The sequence below is a fragment of the Eschscholzia californica genome, unplaced genomic scaffold, assembly GCF_041429995.1.
Source record: "Eschscholzia californica isolate CP2 unplaced genomic scaffold, dmEscCali1.0.p SCAF_5, whole genome shotgun sequence".
NCBI lineage: Eukaryota > Viridiplantae > Streptophyta > Magnoliopsida > Ranunculales > Papaveraceae > Eschscholzia > Eschscholzia californica.
This window is the reverse complement of record NW_028238472.1, coordinates 15,290,181-15,312,909: the sequence shown is the minus strand read 5'-3', so window position 1 is coordinate 15,312,909 and position 22,729 is coordinate 15,290,181. Positions and strand designations below refer to the sequence as shown.

The window sequence follows — 22,729 nt, the reverse complement described above, 5'->3', positions numbered from 1 at the left end:
ATGAAGAATTCTCATGAGATATAATATAAACTTACCCCACTCTTTGTCCCCTCAAAGCCAAAGACTACTTCAGTATTTCTACTAAGAATTCTCTTGGGCCATTGCAAAGCAATATATTGGGTTCGTGTGATTTCCCTTAAGCATATTGTTTACCATCTCAACTAAGCCTAGCAACATAGACAGTTGGGGCTTCATCAACCCATAAAGTTGATGTAATTTGGTTGGTCATCATTGGGTGAGGTTAAGTGGGTGCGGGCATGGGCGGGTGCACGGGTAGAGGTTTTAACCCATGCCCGCCCACTAAAATTTGGCGGGCTGGGCGGGTTGTGCCCAAGACGGGCGCGGGCGTCCATGGTCATCGTTAGGCTCGGGTGCCCGTGGGCGGGTTCGGGCTCATGGGCAAAATTCCCACCCCTACCCATATGGCCCCCTATTTCCGTTAACTTTAACTTTCCGTCACTCTCTCTCCTCCATCTCTTTTTCTCTCTGTGCCATGTCACGCCACATCATCTGTTACGCCACATCATCTCCTTCTCCGGTAGAGGTCGCCGGCCGGCCAAATTTCCGGCCGGCGACCTTCAAACTAAAAAAAATATTTTTTTTTATTTCTCTCTCTCTCTAAGAACTCCGGCGAAGGTGATGAAGTGGCGTAACAGATGAGGTGGCGTGACATGACAGAGAGAGAAAAAGAGATGGAGGAGAGAGAGTGACGGAAAGTTAAAGTTAACGGAAATAGGGGCCATATGGGTATTTCTCGTAAAGTAGGGGGTCAGGCGGAAAGTTGGTCACAAAGATGGGGGCTATTAGGGAAATAACCTTTTTTTTTTTTTTTGTTGTTGAACTTTTGACCTGGTATTCTGATTGATAAATTATTTAGTCTCTTAACTAATGGCTCCTTTAGTAGACCGTTTATAAAGTGGCCTTCCCCTTCTATTATCAATTTTCTTGATTTATTTTAATGAGAAATTTGTTAAAAAATCCCTATATATTTTTTTGTTTTGGTGAACAAAGATCAGTCAATTCATTTCTTAGTCTTCAGCTCCTTAGGTACTTTTTAAATCTGCAACATCTAGTAACAACTTTAAACACCCTGCAACAACTTTGCAACAATTTTAAACACCTTACGACAACCTTGCAAGAAAATCTTGAACTTTCTATCTCTTCTTCTTTTTCTCTTTTCTTTCTTCTCTCTTTCTATCTATCTTCGACGAAGGGGAGCATCCCCTAAGGCGGAGGGTCTGGCAATCAGACCTTCGTTTGGATCTTGAGTTCCAGATCCAGACCCTCCGGAAAGGGGATGCTCCCCTTCGTCGAAGATAGATAGAAAGAAAGAAGAAAGAAGAAGAAGAACGAGAAAAAGTTCAAGATTATTTTTAAAGTTTGAAGGTTGCCAGAAATTTGGCCGGCCGGCGATCACCGGAGAAGACGATGAGGTGGCGAGAGAGATAACGTGGAGTGGAGAGGTGATGAAATGGAAAAGTGATGAGGTATCTTTAATGTTTGGGAAGTTTTATAAGGCCTCCCCAATTTTGTTAAAAGGCCTCCCCATGAACCACTTTACTTGCTAAATTATCACTAAGGGGAGGCCTTTTAACAAAAATGAGGGGGCCCTATAAAATCTCCCTTAATGTTTTTAGAACAAGTTCCATTTTGGCTAATTTTGAATTTACAAAATCACTTTTATAACAAAGACAATTATGGAAATAAAAAAATCAACCATTAAAGTTAACTGACGGTGTTAATAAAAGGACACCAAATTTGAATTTACGAAAAATAGGGGTACAAAAAAAAAGCGGCGACAAAGTAAGGGTCAAAAAAGAAATAACTCTTTTTTATATGAAATTTGAAAGATGGGAGAAGAGAATGGAAACATGGGTAGGGGCGAGGTTCCATGTTGTACAGTAAAGATAAATTTTAAACAACTAATCATTTCATACCACTAAGAGAGCTCCAATTTTTTTTACGTGTCAAGTCTAAATTGAGATTTTCTTTCCTACATATCACTATACAAACAGTCTACTCAGAAAACATCTCCAATACAACTCTCTAAAAACTTACAAATATTAATTAGGTATCATTTCGTGGATAGTTAATTTTTTTTAACGTAGATTATTAAGGTCCTCAAGAGGAATATAAGAAATTGAGTTTCTTCTTAAGACATCTTAGAAGGTTGAATGAGTTCATTATATTCCCACAAACATAGGATGAACCAGAGAACTGCTGCAAGATCTATAAAACAAGTTTTTCGAGTTATTTACGTGTCACAGCTCCGTTTATATCACCTTTATCGCCTAATTTAACTTGTCACCCTATAAATAGAGAGTTTGAAAGTGGTTTTATAATCTTAGCAGACACTTTTTTTTGGGGCATTCTCCTTCATGAAGATGGCATCAAGACGTTCATGGATCAAAGCTGGTACTTCTTGTAGACGATTGAAGTAGAAACTTGAAGATGATGACTATGCTTTGAATTAATCCATGGGAGTTTGGAACCACCCAGCTGTTTCCTCACGGCATTTGCACGAGATTCTTGTAGACATTAAAGTTCAAGCTTCTAAGTCCCTCGCTAGATTTTAGGAACAAATTGTGCCAACGAAGAAAGCTTCCAAGTCCCTCGCTAGATTTTAGGAACAAATTGTGCCAACGAAGAAAGCTTCCAAGTCCCTCGCTAGTTTTTAGGACCAAATTGTGCCAACGAAGAAATCGTGCTCTATTGACACTAAAGTAACGCATCATTCATCGTAATTTCAAGGTTTATTAAAGTTTATCCACAAGAAATTATTGGTCTCCAAACTTCCCATCTTTGATCATTTAAAATTATAAATTACGTATTTTTATTTAATTTATTATTATTAATTTCTAATATTAATTAAAAATTAATTAGTTTTTATATTAATTAAATATTGATATTAATTAAATATTCAATTAATTAAATATTCATATTATTAAATATTCATATTAATTAAATATTCATATCAACTAATTATTCATATCATTAAATATTAATATTACTTAAAGGTTAATATATCAATATTAATATCAACTAAATATTAATTCGATTTCATATTAATTCATATTAATTCATTTTAATATTAATGAAATATTTAATTAATATTTAAACCTAATTAATGATAAACTATTCTTTTATATTATAAATATTAAAATGATTAAATTTCGTAAAATTTCATATTTTTAAATATTTAATATTAATTAATAATATTATTTATTACAGAACTAGACAATTTTAAGGGTCATAATGAGGGCCGATACCTCAAACCCGACGTGGGGTTATGTGAGTTTTCCACGTAAATAGTGGCCCAATTTCCTATTTGAACCAATTTTGTGAGTTTTTCATTAAATATTTTATATAAAATTTGCATAATTTAGAAACTCTTTTTAGTATTTTTATCAAAATAATGGGTATGGAAAAAGAAAAACTAGAAATCCTATATCTATGGTAGATAATGTTTATAAATCAAATCTTTCTATTGTTATCATTTATTTACATTATAGTGCTTTATGAAAAAAAATATATTAACTATGCTTGAAACTAATCTATGAGAGTTTGGAATCACCCAACTGTTTCCTTGGGTCATTTGAACGAAATTCTTGTAGACATTAAAGTTTAAGCTTTCAAACCCTCGCTAGATTTTAGGATCAAATTGTGCCAACGAAGAAAGCTTCAAGTCCATCGCAAGGTTTTAGGACCAAATTGTACTAACGAAGAAATCGTGCTCTCTATTGGCACTAAAGTAACGTCATCATTCATCGTAATTTCAAGATTTATTAAGTTTATCTATAAGAAAATCTTGGTCTCCAAACTTCCCATCTTTGATCATTTAAAATTATAAATTATTTATTTTTATCTAATTTATTATTATTAATTTCTCATATTGATTAAACATTAATCAGTTTTTATATTAATTAACTATTCATATTAATTAAAGGTTAATATAAATTCAATATTAATATCAACTAAATATTAATTAATTTTCATATTAATATATTTTAATATTAATTCATTTTAATATTAATTAAATATTTAATTATTATTTAAACCTAATTAATAATAAACTAATTTTGTATATTATTAATATTAAATTATTAAATTGAGTAAAATTTCATATTTTTAAATATTTAATATTAATTAATAATATTATTTATTACAAAGTAGACAACTTGAAGAATTCACCGTCTTAAATAAATCACGCAAGGTAGTATACAAAATAGGTGGCATATTAAGTGGGTTTTGAATATCTCGATAAGCATTCCAACACGCAAACTTGTTTCTTTCGTTGTTTTATTATCTCAACATCCTGATCGAGCTCTAAAACTTTCTTCTTTATAAAGAGTTTTCTCACCTTTATGTTAAGAAGTAAAATGATGAGAGTTATAAGTGTAATTTTCGTCGACCATGAAACGAGTGTTGGATTATGGTGTCTCCTAGTGTTTTAAGCGGAATCTTAGACATCTAATGTCTAACACTGGTATCTCCAAGATCACATGCATAAGCTAAATATGAACTAAGATGTTTAGAGATTTACCTTAATCGCTATTTCCCGTAGACTAATATGATTGCTTTCTCGAAGACCAAGAGCTCTAATTGTAGCTCCTCTACTTGAGACACCCGAGCAATCGACTTGATCTCCCACCTTCAAGTTAGCTAAAACTTCCCGGTGGTTAGACGAATAACACTTTCTTCTTTAAACTAGATAGATAGTTGGGAACTATTCTCTCTCTCTTGATGTTGTAAAGATAGAAATCTCCTTAGAATTTTTCGCACCTATTTTTGTTCTAATGAGACCCTTATATAGAATTCCTAAAGTCAGAGTCTAACTCTAATTAGGTTTCCTAATTGCCATAGAATCAGATTTTAGGATTTCACCGTAATAGAAACTTCTATTACTTATGGTCGGCCACCCTATACCCAAATGGGCTAGGTCTGGCCGGCCCCATTAGTGTGGTCGGTCATGCCATGGTCGGCCCACTTACGGGCTTTAAGTCCCCGACCTAAAACTCTTTTTGGCCTGGACTCCGTACTATCTTTGCTTTCGGTCTTTTGGACATATTTGCGGATCTAATCCTTACTTATATGTCTCATCCCTCTAGTCATATCTTCCGATCAAATTGATACTCTTTGGTGTAAACTGATGTAGGATCCGGACGAAGTTAGTCGCGAATCACCACGTGATTCGACGATAGTAGTTGGTTTCTAGCTAAACATTACGATCCCTAAATCGTCCGGACTTGATGATCTTCTTCATCAATTGTCTTATCTGACAAATTACCCGCGTTGCCACTTTGGTCGAAGGATATCTCCTTCAACGAGAGCTATGAGAAATTTGAAGATCGTAAGGGCAAACATCGAGTAAAATGTGTGTGGGGACATAAGTCAATTTATAGAGCAAATGACTTGATCCACAAAGAATAATGGAGAATGAGCTGAGAGAGTAACCATTTGAAGGGAACATTCAAGCAACTAAAGGAGTTCAATGGGTATCGAAAAATATGCAACAACAATAAGAAAATCACTGGCATTTTGTCATTGTAAAATGTTCTCAACACACCAGAAGTCTTCATCCTCATCGCAATTACAACAAAGGAAATCTATTGTCGATGGTTGAATCAGATAATAGTAAAGAGTAAGTCAACAATCCAACCACAGTTACTAATAACAATGCATCTAAGTAATGCATTCTTTTTCTTCAATCCATTTGGTATAACAAAAGATTTAAATCAAAACCCCACTCCAGATCTTATCAAAGATCCTCTCACCATGCCCTGATTCCATAACAACTATTGATTTCAGCAGCCTCAATAATTTCATTACTTCTTCATCATCCGTCTGAACTAAGAATAATATGTCAAACTAAGCATAATCGATCAAAAGTTACTAAGCATCGACCATCAAACTAATACATACTATCAAATGACTTGACAATGAATAAGTACGACACTAATAAGTATAATACGTCAAACTAAGTACAACCGATTAAAAGTTACTAAATATCGACTATCAAACTAAGCACACATTATCAAACTATATGTCAATAGACGATTAAGATCAAGACTTCTAATTCATAACATTTGACAAAGTTAATCAAACTAACATTTAATAAACAATGAGTCATTTATCACTTATCAAATCATGTTTCATGAGTACCCGAATACAAGAGCTAGCTAGACATGGTGAAATATATAATAAACGAGAAGAAAATAAAGAAAAACACGAATTAAGGTGGAAATCTCCCTATTCCGATGAGGCACGAAGCTAGGATTGTCAAAAAATATATGTGTTTAAGTGTTGCCGATCTCCCCTTAGCAATGTCATGATTTCCTCTTAACAATGCAGATTAGGTGTCCCCTCAGTGAAAACCGGGGTTCCCCTTAGCAAACAGTACCTTCTTCTTCCTCCCAACTATACCACCATGAAAGCTAACCCCAAGATTTCTTTCTCTATAATTTTAGCCCAACACACAAGAAAATCACGACCAAGACTAACTCAAGGATCCTAACGAGATAACAAGAAGAATTGATCACAAAATATGTCCCAAATCCGACTAAAGAAGGCTCCAAAATTCGGCCAAAATATGTCCAAATCTGGCCAAAGAAGAATGAAGTTCGGTCTATTCCAAGCCACCCGAGTTCCTGCTGTCCCGAGCAAGACTGAGTGAGAACCCTAAGCTGCTGAGTTTTCCGATTCTTTTAGTTGCAGCCCGAGCTTGGAGATCAAACCGAGCTGTTGTCCAAGTGAAAGAAATCGAGTTGCTGTCTCTGTTCTTCCCGTGTAGCTCTCGAGCTCAAGCCGAGCAGTGCGGCTGCTATTCCCGTGCCTTCTAGTGTCGTTTCCTTCAATCTTCCGGCCAAACTTGGCCGGTAACTGTATGATGGTCGGCCAAAGCTTGATCGGTTCCTCCTTCATTTCTCCCTTTCCCTCTCTCACACTCTTTCAGACCCTAGCTCTCAAGAACAAACCCTAACTATTGAATAATGGAGAAAATAGTAAATCCGACTTTGTGTGACGCCCCATGTCCCAAATAGACACGACCACGCCCCGAGAATTCACAAACGAGACAAAATACCGACAAACTCTCCTCTGTAATCGAACCGGTCGCACTTGTAAAATCTGTCATGCAAACCATACATTCGAACATACACGAAATATACTATAGAGCGTAAGCTAAACAAACTCAACTCAGTTTCGGGTCGAAACCCGAACCAAAAAAACTACAAAGGCCTCATAACATCGATACCATTTATAAACAACTCTAAGTTAAGTATATACATATGAAAGTTTGTTTTCTGCAATAAATACATAACTTGGAAATAACGAAAATCCAATAAACGAAAACCAAAGAAAACGACGAACCCTGCTAGCCTCGTCAGACAAGATCGCCTGCTGGAATACACACTCCGCCTCGAGCCTACGACAAAGTACCTGCACATTGGCAACTGGTAGGGGGTCAGAACACTCACTGACACGAGTTATTCTGGTAAAAGACCAATCCAAAACCCATCACGTTTTCAAAAATTCATTTAATAAGTTGTAAACATCATGACAAAACGATTTATCAAACCAGTTATTATATATACTATTTACAAAATCCTTTTCCTTAATCCAACAAGAAATAGCGGTGGTTAGCTGCCCACCCATGATCCACTCTCAATTAACAGAGAGTACCTCAGGAGAATCTATAATGCGTTAGATAGTACCGTCCTATAACGTCACTAGCTAATGCACCAACATCTCCTCGAAAAAGAGACTTACCCCTAGCCGGTAAGTCCCTCTCCCACTAAGGGACTCTACAATCATTGAAGAGTTTACCTCATGATACATATATACCTTAAGTACCTAAATACGTTTTTGATCACTGAGTTTGAATAATAGAGCCGTCCCCCAATACCCATGGAAGGACCTGAACCTTATTCTCTTTGGTACCCTGTCATGTATCTAATGCGATCTTCCAAAATCACTTACATTCGTATATGAAAACCATATTCTTCATTATCTTATCAAACACGGAAATGGAACAACCAAGAGTCATATGCATAAAGCAGAGGGATTCCCAATCAATGTCACCTCCCAGGCGAGCGGTCAGGGTGTACGGTCTCCAAAGTTACTCTGACCACTATGATCAAAGATGTTGAAGGAGAGCCTCTTGACAAAAGGAACAAAGTTTATTCAATCGTGGAGGAAGAAGAAGGAACTGTAAAGGACCCTAAATTAGCAGCAGTTTTAGCAGAGAGTCGTAAAAGGCATGCCCAATATGCAAGTGCCATTTCTTCCCAAAAATGAGGCAGGAACTGATATCAAAGGGAAAGAGCTATACGACCGACTTCGTGTTGTTGGTACTTTGGCCCAGATAATCCCAAACCGGATAACCAGTATGTAGCAGGAACATGTGGTACTTATTGGTCATCGACGGCTTCGAATAACTGAGATGGTGAGCGAAGACTGTTGGATTTTGTGTGTATCTAATACAACTATCTAGTGTTCTAAGTGGAATCTCAAACATCATATGTTAACACTAAATATCCAGGATCATAAAGCATGAACTAATCAATGAACTAGAAGAGGAATTAATACCTTAATCGCGTTTTTCCCTCGAACCTTTCCAATCGCGTGTGAAGATCGAGAGCTCCAATTGTCGCTCCTCTACTTGAGACACCGAGTAGGTTAACTTGATCTCCCTTCCTTAATGTTTGCTAGAACTTCATAGAAGATTGAGAAGAACCCTTCTTCTTGACTAGATTGATAGAACGGGAGCTTTTTCTCTACAATCCCCTCTCTCCACTAACTGTATATTGAGAGAGAGAGCTGTATAATTTTTCTTTTGAGAAAAATCCACACCTTTTCTGCTCTCTAGTGACCCTTATATAGAGAACCCCTAATTAGAACCATATTCAAATTAAGTTACTATTTTTCGGGTCACAGAAAAGATAATACCCAAAATATCCTTTTTGGGTATTTCAGGGTTTCCCCTTTAGTGTGACCGGCCAAGACAGCCCAACATGGGCTTTATGTGGCCGACCCACTTACCCTGGTCGGCCATCACATGGCCGGCCCAAGGAGCCTTGTTCCGGACACCCCTTTTGAGCCTGGTTCTTTCTATCTTGTTCCGTATCGCCATTCGAATCCTTTTGCCTTATTTAGTTGGATCTAATCCATCTTTAGCCTATTCCCGTCTAGTCAAATCTTTCTGATCAAGTTACCACTCTTATGTGTAACCCGTTCTAGGATCCAGTCTATGTTAGCAGCGAATCACCGAAGTGATCAGACAATCGTAGTTGGCTTCTAGCATAACGTTACGACCCCTAATTAGACCGGATTGGATGATCTTCACGATAAGGTCATCGTTATCCTAGCTGAAAAATTGATCGCATTTTCATCTTGGTCGAAGGACACTCCTTCTGAAGGACATCTCCTTCAGACTGAACGGATATATCCTTCAGTCTCCCACTTGTACTTAGAACAAGTGTAATGCTCGATTCCATGTCTCTTTGTATCTCATCTGATACGTCATACCTTTCAGACTTTCTTGATCGGGGAAACAACTGTCAAAGCAAATGATTAATCATTAATCCATTTGAATGAGGCCACACATTTTCCAGTTGCTTCTCCTCAAGTGGCCCGGAGATACTAATCCTAACCTAATAGGAGGACATAATCCAGTCTTGTACTCCCACTTACCTTCATGTCTATCGTGTCCCACCTGGTAATCCGCCTTTATAACCTCTTTTTACGGTTGGCGTTTAACGGTACCAAACTTTGACATTCCTTACATAAGATGAGTGGAGTACTCATGTTTAAGGAATCTCTACAATCTTGCCTATGATTGTTCATGACATTTTTCAACATTTGAAGAACTCTCATGTTTGGGTTATCCGGTGTATATTCCCAATCATACACTCATGTAATTGACTTGAATACTATATTCCTGTAGCCCATGAAACAACGCTATCAGTCAATCTCACATGCTAGTCTTCATGAGTCATTGTTGTCCATGCAATGACCTGGACTAGGGACTTAATAATGAATCTATTCAAAGTTCACTTAGTAGGGTTTCATTTACCAGATCACGCATCTGATAAACTTACTTGGAATGCCTCATTATTTTTGGACTGTCGATTAAATACTAAACTACGACTTAATGACGAAATAATTAACTTATTTCTGATAATAAAGTTTGTAATATTGAGCCTTCCCGTGTAACTTTTACACCCTCAATCTTACTAGTCTAAGCTTAAAGCTTAATGCCTAAGACCTTAGTATTATTTTCATACTTAGTCTAAGGTGACAGTTTAGTTAATAGATTAAATCTATATGGATTTTGCTTGTCATCATCCCTATGATAATCTCCAGTATTTTCGTATTGAATTAAAACTTCTCAAGCTTTAACTACTTTCTTTTATTTGTAAAGTTGGCAACAGTCTCTGCCTGGAACCTTTCCAGCTTACTGTTCTTCCAAGTCAAGATTGTCATCTTATTCTGGAAGTTTGCAACATATGACTTTTCAACCTTTTATTTTCCTACCGAGAATTTACAAGTTCTTCTTAAGTACATTGTGCGATCCAGATCAGCTTATCTGGATTTGATTGGTGACGACCATAGATACTCCGACATCGAGGCGAACGCTAATCATGTCCCACATGACCGATCTTTATGCCTTTAGCATAACCATCTTTCTCATGCGTGCTTGCTCATCAGAATCCTTCAGATTCTGAATCTTGCTAAGCTATGTGCCATGAGACTTGGGTAGAAATACTCCTCTTTGAGTCTTTCACTTTGGACTTTTCAAGACTTTTTCTTGAACAAGTCTTATCACCTACTCAATCTATCTCTATAGATTTTTGGTGCCCAAAACATTTCCCTTTGTGTGTGTGGTCCTTTTATTGAGTCAGTTCTAAACTGTTTTCAACATCATAATGTCGTACTCAATTTCTAGTATGCCGTTTACATACCAGACCAAAGAAAACTGGCTCACTCCCACTAACCTTCTTGAACTTCTTGAATTCAAGATTTCTCTTCATTTCCAAAGAAAACAACTCTTGATTACTTTGCTGAATCGAAGATTCCAACTCTTACTTGCCCGCTTTAATCCCTCAAGGGATTTTAAAGCTTGCGTTTTCACCAGCATTATAAGAGTTAACATCCTCCGGAACGTGTCATGTACACATTTTTTAGCCAGTAATAGATCATTATGGTCTTGAGCATTGTGACATGAGGGTTGGTCTTTCCTGGTCCATACCACGAATTTTGCGACCTTTAGTCGTGCTCTGGGAAACACTGATATTTCCATCCTTGCCTGTTTTCTCCTTTGAAAACCTATTTGTACTTAACAGGAACCATCCTTTAAGCAAAATAGACCAAGTTCCAAACTTGATTTCAGACATGGATTCTGTTTTGATCTTATGGCTCCAAGCCATATTTCGGAGTGATTCCGTCATAGCTTTAACTAGCTAGCTTATTTTCTTCTTCAGCAGAATCTCTATCCTCTGAGACAGATTTATGAGCTTTCAAGGTCTATAAGGGGTTTGAACAACTTTGAGATGCTCTCAACTCCTTGAGGACTCTCTTGCGGATCTAATTCGACATGTGCGGGAGGATGTTCGAGATTCTTTCCATGTCTATGTCTCTGAATAGATAGGAACCGCAATTACTGACATTCGTACATCATTGTCAGTTTGTTGCTCAGATCAAATTTCTTCGATATCTAATATTTCTCCCACTTGTCTTCTTGAAATAACTCTTATTTCAAGGAAGACACCACCACGAGCAACAACCACCTTGTTCTCTGATTGCTTGTGGAAGAATCCCCAATATTTCTTTATCCCATAAAGAATTATTTTGTCTGATATGCAAACTTGGTTCTCGGAAACCATTTACGTTAGTTTCGTATCTATAGACCTCAAGAAAAGACCACTTTGGAACCATTCCAAACCCATACTCTTATGGTGCCTTTTCAGCTTTAGACGGAATATGGTTAGCTAAGGAAGAACGACTGTGTCGTAGAATATATCCTAGAAAGTGTTCGGAAGATTGGCTTATACCCATCATCGACCGACTCATGTCTAACATGTTCGATTACTCCCACTGGACTCATCACCCATATGATGTGTTTGTGGAGCAAGGTGAGAAACTATTTCTCAACTTCTTTGATGGTCATCAAATTTTTGACTCAAATATTCATCATCTCGATCCAATCGAATGGCTTATATTTTCGTCAAGTGGATTCAGGTTAACTCTAGTTAGTGTATTAATAGTTTTATGTACATCTTTATGTACGAAGACTATTAGTTTATTAGCCATTTCTCCCTTTCTAAAAGGTGACTTTGTCAAGTGTCCCTTTTGAACATTATTCACATGTGCCTTATGATACTAAATCATTTGGACTCAGAAGTCCATACAATTGGATCTTCCTCATGTGTCTTATGTCAATTTGACTTAATGACAAAACAGAGCTGACTGATTTGAATCCTTTGACTGTAGCCTATAGTTTTATTGTTAACGCTCTCGGTTCTCTAAGAACCTTTTGTCAATTTAGTACTGTTTTAAAAACATGTGATGTTTTTGGAAGAACATAATAACACTTACTAAGTTCTACCTAGATCAATGCCTAAAAGAAGACTTTGATCCCTTTCAGCATCCTTAGCAACACTTTGCTTCCGCTCCCTCTTGTCAATTTAGTACGGTCAAATAAGACATTTACTCGCACGCATCACAAACAAAAAGTACATCACATCAATAGCCATTATCCTTCCCATGGAAAATTTGCAATCACAATTTAGATTCCGAAAATATAAAGACAACTTCTTTCAAGTTTTCACAAGAAAGCAATTCCAAAAGCACATTCTAGATTCAACCAGTTCTGCAAGACACTAATTAAAGTGTTCATAACAATGACGTGTCTAACGACGACAATCAAACCCACACCCACAATACAACCCTAGGACCACTAAACCTGGCTCTGATACCACTTTGTAGCGCCCCAAATCCCAAATCTCAAGCTAACCGCCTTGAAATCGAAGATTTGAGACCTTCAAACTGGATCCATGAGCAACACCTACCATGAGTGCACAATAATTACTGAAAAACAAAATAGCTGGGTTAAAACCCAACTGCAGTAGATTTCCTCAAACCTAAGTCTCGGGTAGGCAAGCTCAATCCCCAATCAAGGAAGCATTGCATTCATATTCATTATTGGCATTATCTGAAATTTAACGGTGAATACTAACATAATATATCAGATTTATCCAATCCCTCTCGAAACTAATAATTTATGTCATTTGATTAATTATTAGGTTTTCCGGTTCTCATATTATTTTAATCTAATACTAACCCTGATAATACAACGATCTTTTTTTTTTCAGCAGATAGAAAATATCATGCCTTTAACTAAGGTAAACCTTTATGGCCACAAACTTGACATGTACGTCGACAACCACATTATGTCGAAAGACACAATCATCAAACGCTTGTTCAGGTATCTCAGACCAATACACAACAAACATTGACTCTTATCAAGACTTACAAACAAACTCACCAAACAATTCAAGTCAACAACACATGACAAGTCAGAAGGGATGATGCTCATAGTAGATCCTCACGTGGATCGCAATCTCAAACAAGCAAATAAAAATATTAATTAACAAACATAGGCTCACCACTAGAATGTATCTACCTAGGAGATACATTGCCTAAAGAACAGAAACCATGTGAATTATCTCAATAAATTCGTCCATCGGAGACTGTTCTGACACCTTGTACGAAAACAATCACAACTTCTCACTCGAAAATCGGATTAATGAACCGTTTGAACTACTAAAAAGTAGACGAACAGACCTTTCCAAACATATAAGAATCAAACTTAGATTAATTATATATCTACACCAGATTTAATTTTAATATAAACCGACGTGCAGTAGACACTGTTCTGACACCTTGTACGAAAACTATCGTAACTCTTCACTCGAAACTCGGATTTACGAACCGTTTGAACTACTAGAAAGTAGACAAACAGACCTTTCCAAACATATAAAAATCACACTTAGATTCATTATATATCTACACCAGATTTATTTTTAATATAAACCGACTGCAGTAGACACTGTTCTGACACCTTGTACGAAAACTATCGTAACTCTTCACTCGGAACTCGGATTAACAAACCGTTTGAACTACTAGAAAGTAGACAAACAGACCTTTCCAAAAATATAAGAATCACACCGAGATTCTTCATATATCAATACCAGATGTAAGTTGAATTTAGACCAAAATACTGTCCTCTCTATATGTTTTATGAAATTCTAGATAAAACTAGTCTCTAAGCCATTTAATCGTTCTTTCATGTGATTAACAATACTATACCTATCATAGAATAAATTGAAAGAGCCTACAAAAAAATTAGGAGATAGGAAATCTACCTCTTTTCGCGTTAGATGACTTTAACACCACAACCATGGCTTGTTCTCTCACTAGAGAACTCTATTTCCATCACTTTTCTTCTTTATTCCTCCTCCCTTCGCTAAGGAGCGGCTGCACCCTCTTTCTTTTCTATAGGGTTTCCTCAAAAGTGAAGAGAAATAGGGTTTTTAAACCCACCAGTATTTCATCTAAACAAAACTGACCTAGACTTTTATTATTTCCACTCAATTTGGTATATCAAGAAAATAGGAGTGTTACAATACGCCTATTGAAACTATAAAACTCAAAATGAAAAAGAAAATAACATGCATGTTTAGACTTGAGAGTGATTTTATGATTAAACTCATTCAGAATTATCACATCTTTCAACCAAAGATAAAACTAAAATTAAGGAACAATGGTGTCTTGGTCCTGCCTAAAAATTCAAACAAATAATGAAATTAAACAACGCATATCTCGAGCCCAATTTTCTTTCGCTTTCTGGACAACTACAATCGTTGAAATTGATGCACATAGGATCTGTTGTACACTGTCATTAATAATAAGAAGGTACACTAGTTGAAAGGGTTTAATAACATTTTATGAGCAAAATAAGTGGTGTTTTACTGATTTCCTTTTCAGAACAAGGAAGCAGTAATAGAAACACAATTACCAAAATGATGAAAATGGGATTTCTAAAACCCTTAGATCACAGATCATTCCAACATATTAAAACTGTACAATTACCATCGTAAAAGGATCGTGAGTCATATTTATAAACATCGATCCTTCATTCGAGGCCAACAAACAATGTAAGACAATACAACATACAACATGAAGCAAAACCGTTCTGTGATAGAAATTGATCTACCAAAAAAAAGCTTAAAGAACAACAACAAAAAACTGTCAACAATGTTCAGTTGGCTAACTGAACGAAGTACGAACCATCACATTTGAGACTCAAAAGTATAGGACTATCAGAAAGTTTCTAGCTATTTTGATTTTTTTTTCTTTAAAAAAAAAAGCCTAACTTCTAAAACTCAACTTCTAAATTCTAATGAACCAAAGAGAAATACGATAACATAGGTCAATAGAATTTAGAAATATACCTGAGGAGACCATCGAGGAGGTGGCAGAATCATCAAGGAGGAGGCCATGAGAGGGGGAGGGAAACGCCAAAAGTAAACAACTCCTGCATGGTTTTCCCTTTATCATTGCTTTCAACCCAAAGCTTCACAAGTATATTTAATCTTGTCAAGTCCATAATCTAATAGTATTTCAAAAATCATACTGAGTGGGGAAAAAAGTTCCCCAATCTTTTCAGCTTCAGCTCCATATGTAAGGTCTGCAGAGGTTCGCACTAGTAAGGTTTGCTCGTACTTCGCGCATAGGTCTGCACAGGGAGCCCAAACCTAACAAATATCGACATGTATTTTCGAAGACTCATGCTCTTGAATGTGGTCATGAAACTCATGATCTACCAGAATTTGAAGTATTAGATCTTATCATGAATATGAACTAGTCAAGATGCTCTTAAGTAATCAAAGAGAAGGAATAAATATTTAGAATAAAGGACCAATTAATAAAAAAATATATGCCAAAATCAAAACGCATTTATGGAACCAGTACTCGAAATCTTCGCCACTATAGAATGTTTAGCAATCATAAGTGTAGAACATTGAGCATTGGACTGTTAAGAACCTCAAGAAACATGAAAGATATCTAGCACAGGTTTTCGGGAGTAGATAAAAGTGGATCAGGATTGCTCGTTTTCATGGATCTGATTGGCAGCTTTACCCATTATGACTTCAAAGGCTAAACATATGTCTTGTTTTGGGAGTTCCGAGCTCTTTCATCTTTCCAACAAGTGACTTTTGTTCCTCTTCCGAAGCTTCTATCCATCTTTGCCGTATTAGTTGCAGTTCATGAAGGAAATCGAATCCAACTCGTTTTACAACGACAGATATCGAGGATAACTGCTTCCACTGTGGGTCGATGGTCGAGAGGGGAATGGGCCTACTCTCCCGGGCGTATTGGACCAATTCGTGGGCACATGGTAGACCATATGCTGTGCGAAGTATACACCTACAATGGTACAGATGTTAGATGCAAATAAGAAATAATCATTCTATAATGATAAAGGAGACATAAGTCAAAGTATGTATTATGCTTACAGCTTACCTGCAAGAGGCAACATCAATCTCGCCTGTCATACGCGTCATCTCTCCCATTATATAGTCCATTGCCTCATGGGAAACATGGTTGTGTAGCTCCATAAACGGTGCAATTTGGTGATCATTCTTAATCGAAGTCAAGCTCTTCTTAAAAGTGGCTTTGATCTCAATATGTTCATCTTGAAATGTCTTGTGCATCTCTTCCCAAGAACATACAAGCTTATGATGTGAAACACCCAACCATGCCTTCAGCTTAGCATACTCGTCGTTCTTCGTACTAATATTCCCATAATGCTTTATCTTATTTGTCCATGCACAAACAAAACTTTCTTTTTCACTCAACCACTCTTCGCATGCATATTGAATGCTCGACCCATGAGTACCAGCCCACCTGGAAACAAATTTAGTAAGAGCATTACTGTATTCACTCTCTGTTTGTGATTGGTGAATATATCTCCAGTCAGAAAAGAACTTTTCCCACATTTCCTCATCGTCAAACGACTTCCTACAGTTTTCATGTATGTTGTTCTCACTTTGCTGGGGGCAAAAAATTTTGGCAGCTTTTGGAAACAATAGATTGATCCCGTTTACCAGTGCAATCTCTTTATCTATGACAAATACTGAAGGAAGTTGATTGAGACCGTAGATTGTCTTCAAGTGTGTTAGTGCCCAAGTGTAGTGTTCTTCTGTCTCTTTCTCTAAAAATGCAAATGCAACTGTGAAATATCTATTTGTAGAAGTCATACCAATCGCATGAAAGAAAGGCATCTTTATCTGATTATTCTTGTAGGTTCGATCTATGATTAGTAGTGATGGAAAAGATTGTGCAAGAATTGAAGCCTCAGGATGTGTCCAGAATATATCTGTTACCTCGTCAGACTCTGGATCCCTTTTATCATAAACCACATAGTGGCGTTCCATCAAAAACTTCACTAACTGTTGCATAGGACTTTCTTCTACTTGATACTGTCTCAGCTTTGATCTAGCATTATATATGTTTTGCATTGTAGAATGATTTTCTTTGTTGTTTTGCTTTATTACCTCAAGTACTTGTCGAGGACGTAAGCCACTACTGGTTAGAGTCAGTACTAATTCCTCTTCCTCTTTTTTCAACCTACCATCTATAAGCTTCTCAGGAAGAACATGATTATGGGTCCCGCACTCCACTGAAAGATTCCATTTGTCAACTGCTATACATTTACTTCTCAATCTAAAAGGACACCCGCATTTTTTTGTGCCAGCCAACCTTTTCCTTTTTTTGATATTTGGGCGCTCGCGGTCTTCCTTCTTCCTATGGTCAGTGTAGGAACCACCTCTTTCACATCGAAGAACAAAATAGGAACCTTTACCTTCTTGTTTAGTCCTTGAAGTTGCGATAACAACTACAGTGTTGTTCTTTCTTCCCACCTCTCGGCACCATTGATAAACTGCTTCTTTTGATTCAAATTCCTATTTTAACCAACAGTAAGTAAGGCATTTCTACAACTAGAAAACCAAAATAAAAAGCAAGAGGACTATGTACTCATACCATATTTGTTTCAAACTCTGTTGTCAAGTCGTTCCCAACGACAGAGAGACCGTCATTTTCTTCCACATTTTTATTCTCAACTGAATACTCTTCAACTTGATTCTCAGGCACCTTTGCAACAGCAGCAATGACAAAAGAAAACAAATTAGTTGCAGTTTCACTGCTGTTTGGTGTAATAATTGAGATGCCAAAGAAAGATCCCTAAAGGTCGAGCTACACCTAAACTAACCAATTGTATTTGTCTTTATGGATCTACACACCATAAGGCAATAACGCAGACAGAACCGAAACTAAAAGTTCTAATAACTCAATGGCTGTTCAGATATAACAACGGACCAACAAGAAACATGCCACTCGTTGTGGCGGCTCAGGTGTTCAACTGTTCATGCCATTAATTTGTACATTTAGGCCCATTCGATTGCTGCTGTTCATACAAATAAATGATAATGACCTTTTAAACAATGATGATGACATGTAATTATATTGGGTCAAAAATGTTTTGGAAGCACAAAGTTTGTGAACATAGACATATGGAAGCTATCTTACATCAGATGAGTTCGATTGCAAGTCTTTTACTGGAGTTGAAGATCCTGCGCCTTCCACAAATATATTTTTGAAATAAATATCGTCCGCAGTTGGTGTTTCTTTCACAATATCTTCATCATCCATTTGACCTCTTTTGGGTTGATTGTTATTGGTCAAATCTAGTGGAGCAACAAAACAAGCAGGCAAGTCTTCTATTGGTCGAAACAACTGCAATTGGGTTCACTTTGTCTCCTTTTCTGCCTATTGTCTCATTGCGTTTAAAGGAGTGGTAGTGGATTCCATTTAGGAAAAAGGTTTCCCTTGAAATACTAAAAGTGATCAATTATTACACTGTAGTTCCGCCTCCATTTAGTTATCCTTATAACAACTGCCCAGACATAGAACCTGGCTGAAAAGTGAACAAACATGACCCTTAACTTAAATAATCAAATCAAAATGATTCATCAACCATGTCACCAGATTACACAAAAACAACAATAACGCGCCAAAGTAATTTAAATTTCATTTTCTAATTAAAACTACCTCAGAACTTTAGGATGTGCAAGTTGGATATCTACATATTAATCGCTTGTTTTTAAAGTTTCTATAGAATTTTCAAAGTTTCTATAAGGCAAAAGACCTAAAATATCTATATAATATTATTGCTACTTATCTTAGACTGATTGAGAATATAATTAGTTAAGAAGGTAATAAATAGTAGTATACAATTAGGATTTAAAGTTTCTAAAAAAAAGTTCCATAAATATTAAAAGATGTTGTCTCGGCCGAGACACCGAGATTCTCGGCCAAATCCTAGCTCGGTATCTCGGCCGAGGTCGAGACGAGACCCGAGATTCTCGGCCGAGACCAACTACATAGCCACATAATACATGAATACACACAATTAAGAGAGTTCAATTAGTGTAATCAAGGTGAGGTGACGTAAGCACTTCACATGCACCTTCAGACAATATGAGGCTATTACGCGTCCAAAATACTCGGATGAGGCAACTTGAAAAACGTGTGAGCCGCTTGGACCTTCATCAAGAAAAAAAAAGGTGCAGCTGCAAAAATGTACACGGCGTTAGGTATATGATTCATTGCAATAACTGAAAACACTTATTATAAAACGAATACCTAAATAATAAATCTCTTCCACTGAACTAGTTGGACACCTCGAATGAGTTTACTCTCCCTTTAATTGGCCAATTTGTGAGAATTGAGATGAAGGGACCGAAAGGGTCTCAAGATAACATCGAGGACGAAAATCTAGGTCATCGTAAGGATACAATAAGTACTTCATTTTAGTAATGGAAAATTCACCAAATACTAAATTCAAAGTAAAGGCTAAAGTAACTACAAAAAAAATCTACAATAAGTCATAACAATGTAATAAGACTTCAAAATAGAAGAGTGAGATAAAATCCGATGTTACTTAGTAAAACGGATTTTTTATCTTTCAGATATTTTTGGTTCCAAATCAATTCGAGCCCGAAATTGAAAGCACTAAGGTTCTTTTCAGATATTTTTGGTCTTCTTCCCAAATTGACCTACATATTTCATCTTAATAGTTTTATTTTTGCACCTTGATCAACTCGGAAGTGAAATTTGCCTTGCACCTCTTACGATATAGCCAAAAGTTGCAAGTACTCAGATTAATTTCTCCCGTCTTCTACATTTCTGCTCTATTGATTACTAGAGAACGGTAAAAGAAAAAAAAAAAGTCTAGGGTTTAAAGTATATGTAAGAAATGACATGTTTTTGAAGGAATGTAAATGCAGTAGCTATGCCCGTGGATCCTAAACCCTAAATATATAAGAAAATTTCTTCCTTTACGTTTGAATGGCTAACTTTAAGAGAAATTCCCCAAATATTTCGCAGAATCATTTAGGGTTTATGATATTTTCGATCTATATATGTTCGCCTGAACAAACAAAAAGAAAAAGCACAAGGATAGAAGAGAGATGTACCAAGATGTTGGAACGGTGATGATGGTAGTGCGTTACAGAGAGACGTCGGAACCCTAGCTATTAATCGGAGTTCGAAGAAGTTGAATAGAGAACGGCTTTTGGAGGGGTCAGAAAACACATGGCCAAATCGAATTTGGGTGAAAAGTAAAGGACAGTGGTAGTTTTGTAGTTTATTGTAATTTGCAGGGGTTTTGTTATTTACGGTTCTGTTTGTTTTTTATTTTTATCAAATGCGAGTGAGAGATTTTACTGCCCAAAGTTGTTAAATGCAGTCTCGTTAAAGGCAACCCCTATTTTGGTTAAAGATGATGTGTCTTTAGGAGGCCATGGCTCATTCTACTGTTTGACCTAACGACGCCCATTACCATTAGGTGGTCGCCGGGTGGCGACTGTGATGATTTTTCCTTCTTATTCTTCTTCATCCTTCTTTCTTCTTCTTCGTTTTGTTCTCTCTATCTAAGTTCCCTTTCGTCGGTAAGAACCTCAGCGATATGTGGCACCATCTTTCTTTTTATTAATGACTTAGTGAGTTTGTTATGAAGTTTCTTTGTTAGTTCAGTCTTCGACCCTATCTGTATTTTTGAGATGTCTAAAGGGCATGCTCATTGCCTCATTCTTCAGCAGTAATTGAAGCAAAACTAATTTAAATGAGCCCCAATACCTCTGAACCACTTTATGTTATAATGACATTGTAACCCATGATTGCTTAGGTTATATGCACATTAGCATGGTTCTGTAACCTTGACTGCTTGCAGAAACGTTACAAACTTTATGACCCACACCTTAATGGGATCACCAGGGAGGTTATGTAGCTAAATACATCTTTTATACTGGACTTAAATGTTTGTCTCCAGATCTGGAAGCCCTCCGTGAAGGTTAAGGTTTCCAGATTGGAAACCCTCCTTCGCGAAGGGTCTCCGACCTGAAAACCCTTGTTGTGTCCCCCTTCACTGAGGTTCTTGTGGGCGTAGGAGATTTTAGAGAGTAGGAGAAGAGAAGGATAAGAGAAGAGAAGAAGGAAGGAGGAGAAAGAAAGAGGAGGAATAGGAAGTAGAGATAAAAAAATGAAGGTCGTTGGTTGACAACTTTTGACCGAAAGAAGAGAAAAGAGGAAGTAGGTGATTAACACCCTCAACTTTGGTCATTGCCTCTAGCCATACTTGGTCAACCTGTTCTGAACAAGTATTGAGTGAAAAATACATTGCCTTTAACATGTTTGGGCATTACCTATAAAACTTTCTATATCTGAATTGACTGAGACTGAATTTGAATTGGCTAAATTAGTTAACAAATTTTTTGTTTCTTTTTTTTTCTTATAGGGGGATTCCATTAATCAAAGCACATAGTCTAGTACAAATACAAATTGACGGACTAAAGTGAAAATATCAACACATTCAACTAATAAATCAATCATCCCGAAGGGCCCAATGCTGCAAATTCTAATTTATTGGGGGCAGTATTGGAATCTCTTATACAGTTTGAGAGACGTTGTGTTCAATCACTTTTCCACGCAGGATCTCTATTTCATTCTTCAATCTCCAATCTCCAAGGTGGTGCAAATAAGTCGTCCGATAATAGGGTGAACAAAACCTCAAATCTCATTCTAAAACAAAGTCATATAAATCATGATATTCAACCAACTCAAACCCTAAACAGTAACCTCTCATCTCGCTGTGTGGAGCAGAAATGGACGAAAAATAGTCAATTTTGAGTCCACTAGAGTTTCCCTAAACCGCTGCTACTGTAGCTCGATCTTGACGAAACGCTCCGTCACCATTGATTTTTAGCCGACATGATGATGGTGGTATCCAGTGTTGAACCTGTAAGTCAACATCTGAAATCAAAGTTAACGATAAGTTAGGATTTCGCATGATTTTCTCCTTCGTAAGCCACCATAAACGACCAGATCTGGGATGTCATTGCGAAAATGAAGAGTGTTACTGTGCTTCTACTATATCCACAACAGATAAGTGTATCTGTACCAAATCTCATTGTATGGGTAAATATTCGCCCGACGAGGTGCCTGTAAAATAAGAGAACAACTGCTTCGTACGGATAAAATCTGCGAGGCTCGATAACAAGGCCAGATAATGGCCCAAGTCACTACTCTAGTCGCCGAATCCATACCC

At 36.9% G+C, this 22,729-nt stretch overlaps 1 protein-coding gene across 11 annotated transcripts; it reads right to left on the bottom strand.

Annotated features, from left to right (window-relative positions):
- Positions 1-15,964: 15,964 nt before the first annotated feature.
- On the bottom strand, positions 15,965-20,812 carry LOC147537388 (protein FAR1-RELATED SEQUENCE 2-like). Of its 11 annotated transcripts, XM_086639818.1 has the most exons (7): positions 20,601-20,720; positions 19,768-19,899; positions 19,592-19,694; positions 18,652-19,039; positions 18,106-18,216; positions 16,585-18,026; positions 15,965-16,488 (listed from the first exon to the last, which is right to left on the bottom strand). In XM_086639818.1, exons 4-7 carry the CDS (start codon positions 18,772-18,774, stop codon positions 16,212-16,214), a joined length of 1,953 nt encoding a protein of 650 aa, XP_086495944.1. In that variant the 5' UTR covers positions 18,775-19,039; positions 19,592-19,694; positions 19,768-19,899; positions 20,601-20,720; the 3' UTR covers positions 15,965-16,211. The 11 variants fall into 11 exon arrangements, with proteins under 11 accessions (XP_086495944.1, XP_086495941.1, XP_086495942.1 ...); XM_086639815.1 differs by lacking the exon at positions 19,592-19,694 and having other exon boundaries at positions 20,601-20,739; XM_086639816.1 differs by lacking the exon at positions 19,768-19,899 and having other exon boundaries at positions 20,601-20,739.
- Positions 20,813-22,729: the final 1,917 nt, after the last annotated feature.

What these genes read in the sequence shown, in the direction of transcription:
- LOC147537388 (XM_086639814.1), bottom strand. Translation starts at nt 18,774, where the DNA reads ATGGATGATGAAGATATTGTGAAAGAAACACCAACTGCGGACGATATT. An exon ending in TGCAATCGAACTCATCTGAT is followed by an intron (nt 18,217 to 18,651) that starts GTAAGATAGCTT and finishes GCTGTTGCAAAG; the next exon opens with GTGCCTGAGAATCAAGTTGA. An exon ending in ATTGATGTTGCCTCTTGCAG is followed by an intron (nt 16,489 to 16,584) that starts GTAAGCTGTAAG and finishes GTACCATTGTAG; the next exon opens with GTGTATACTTCGCACAGCAT.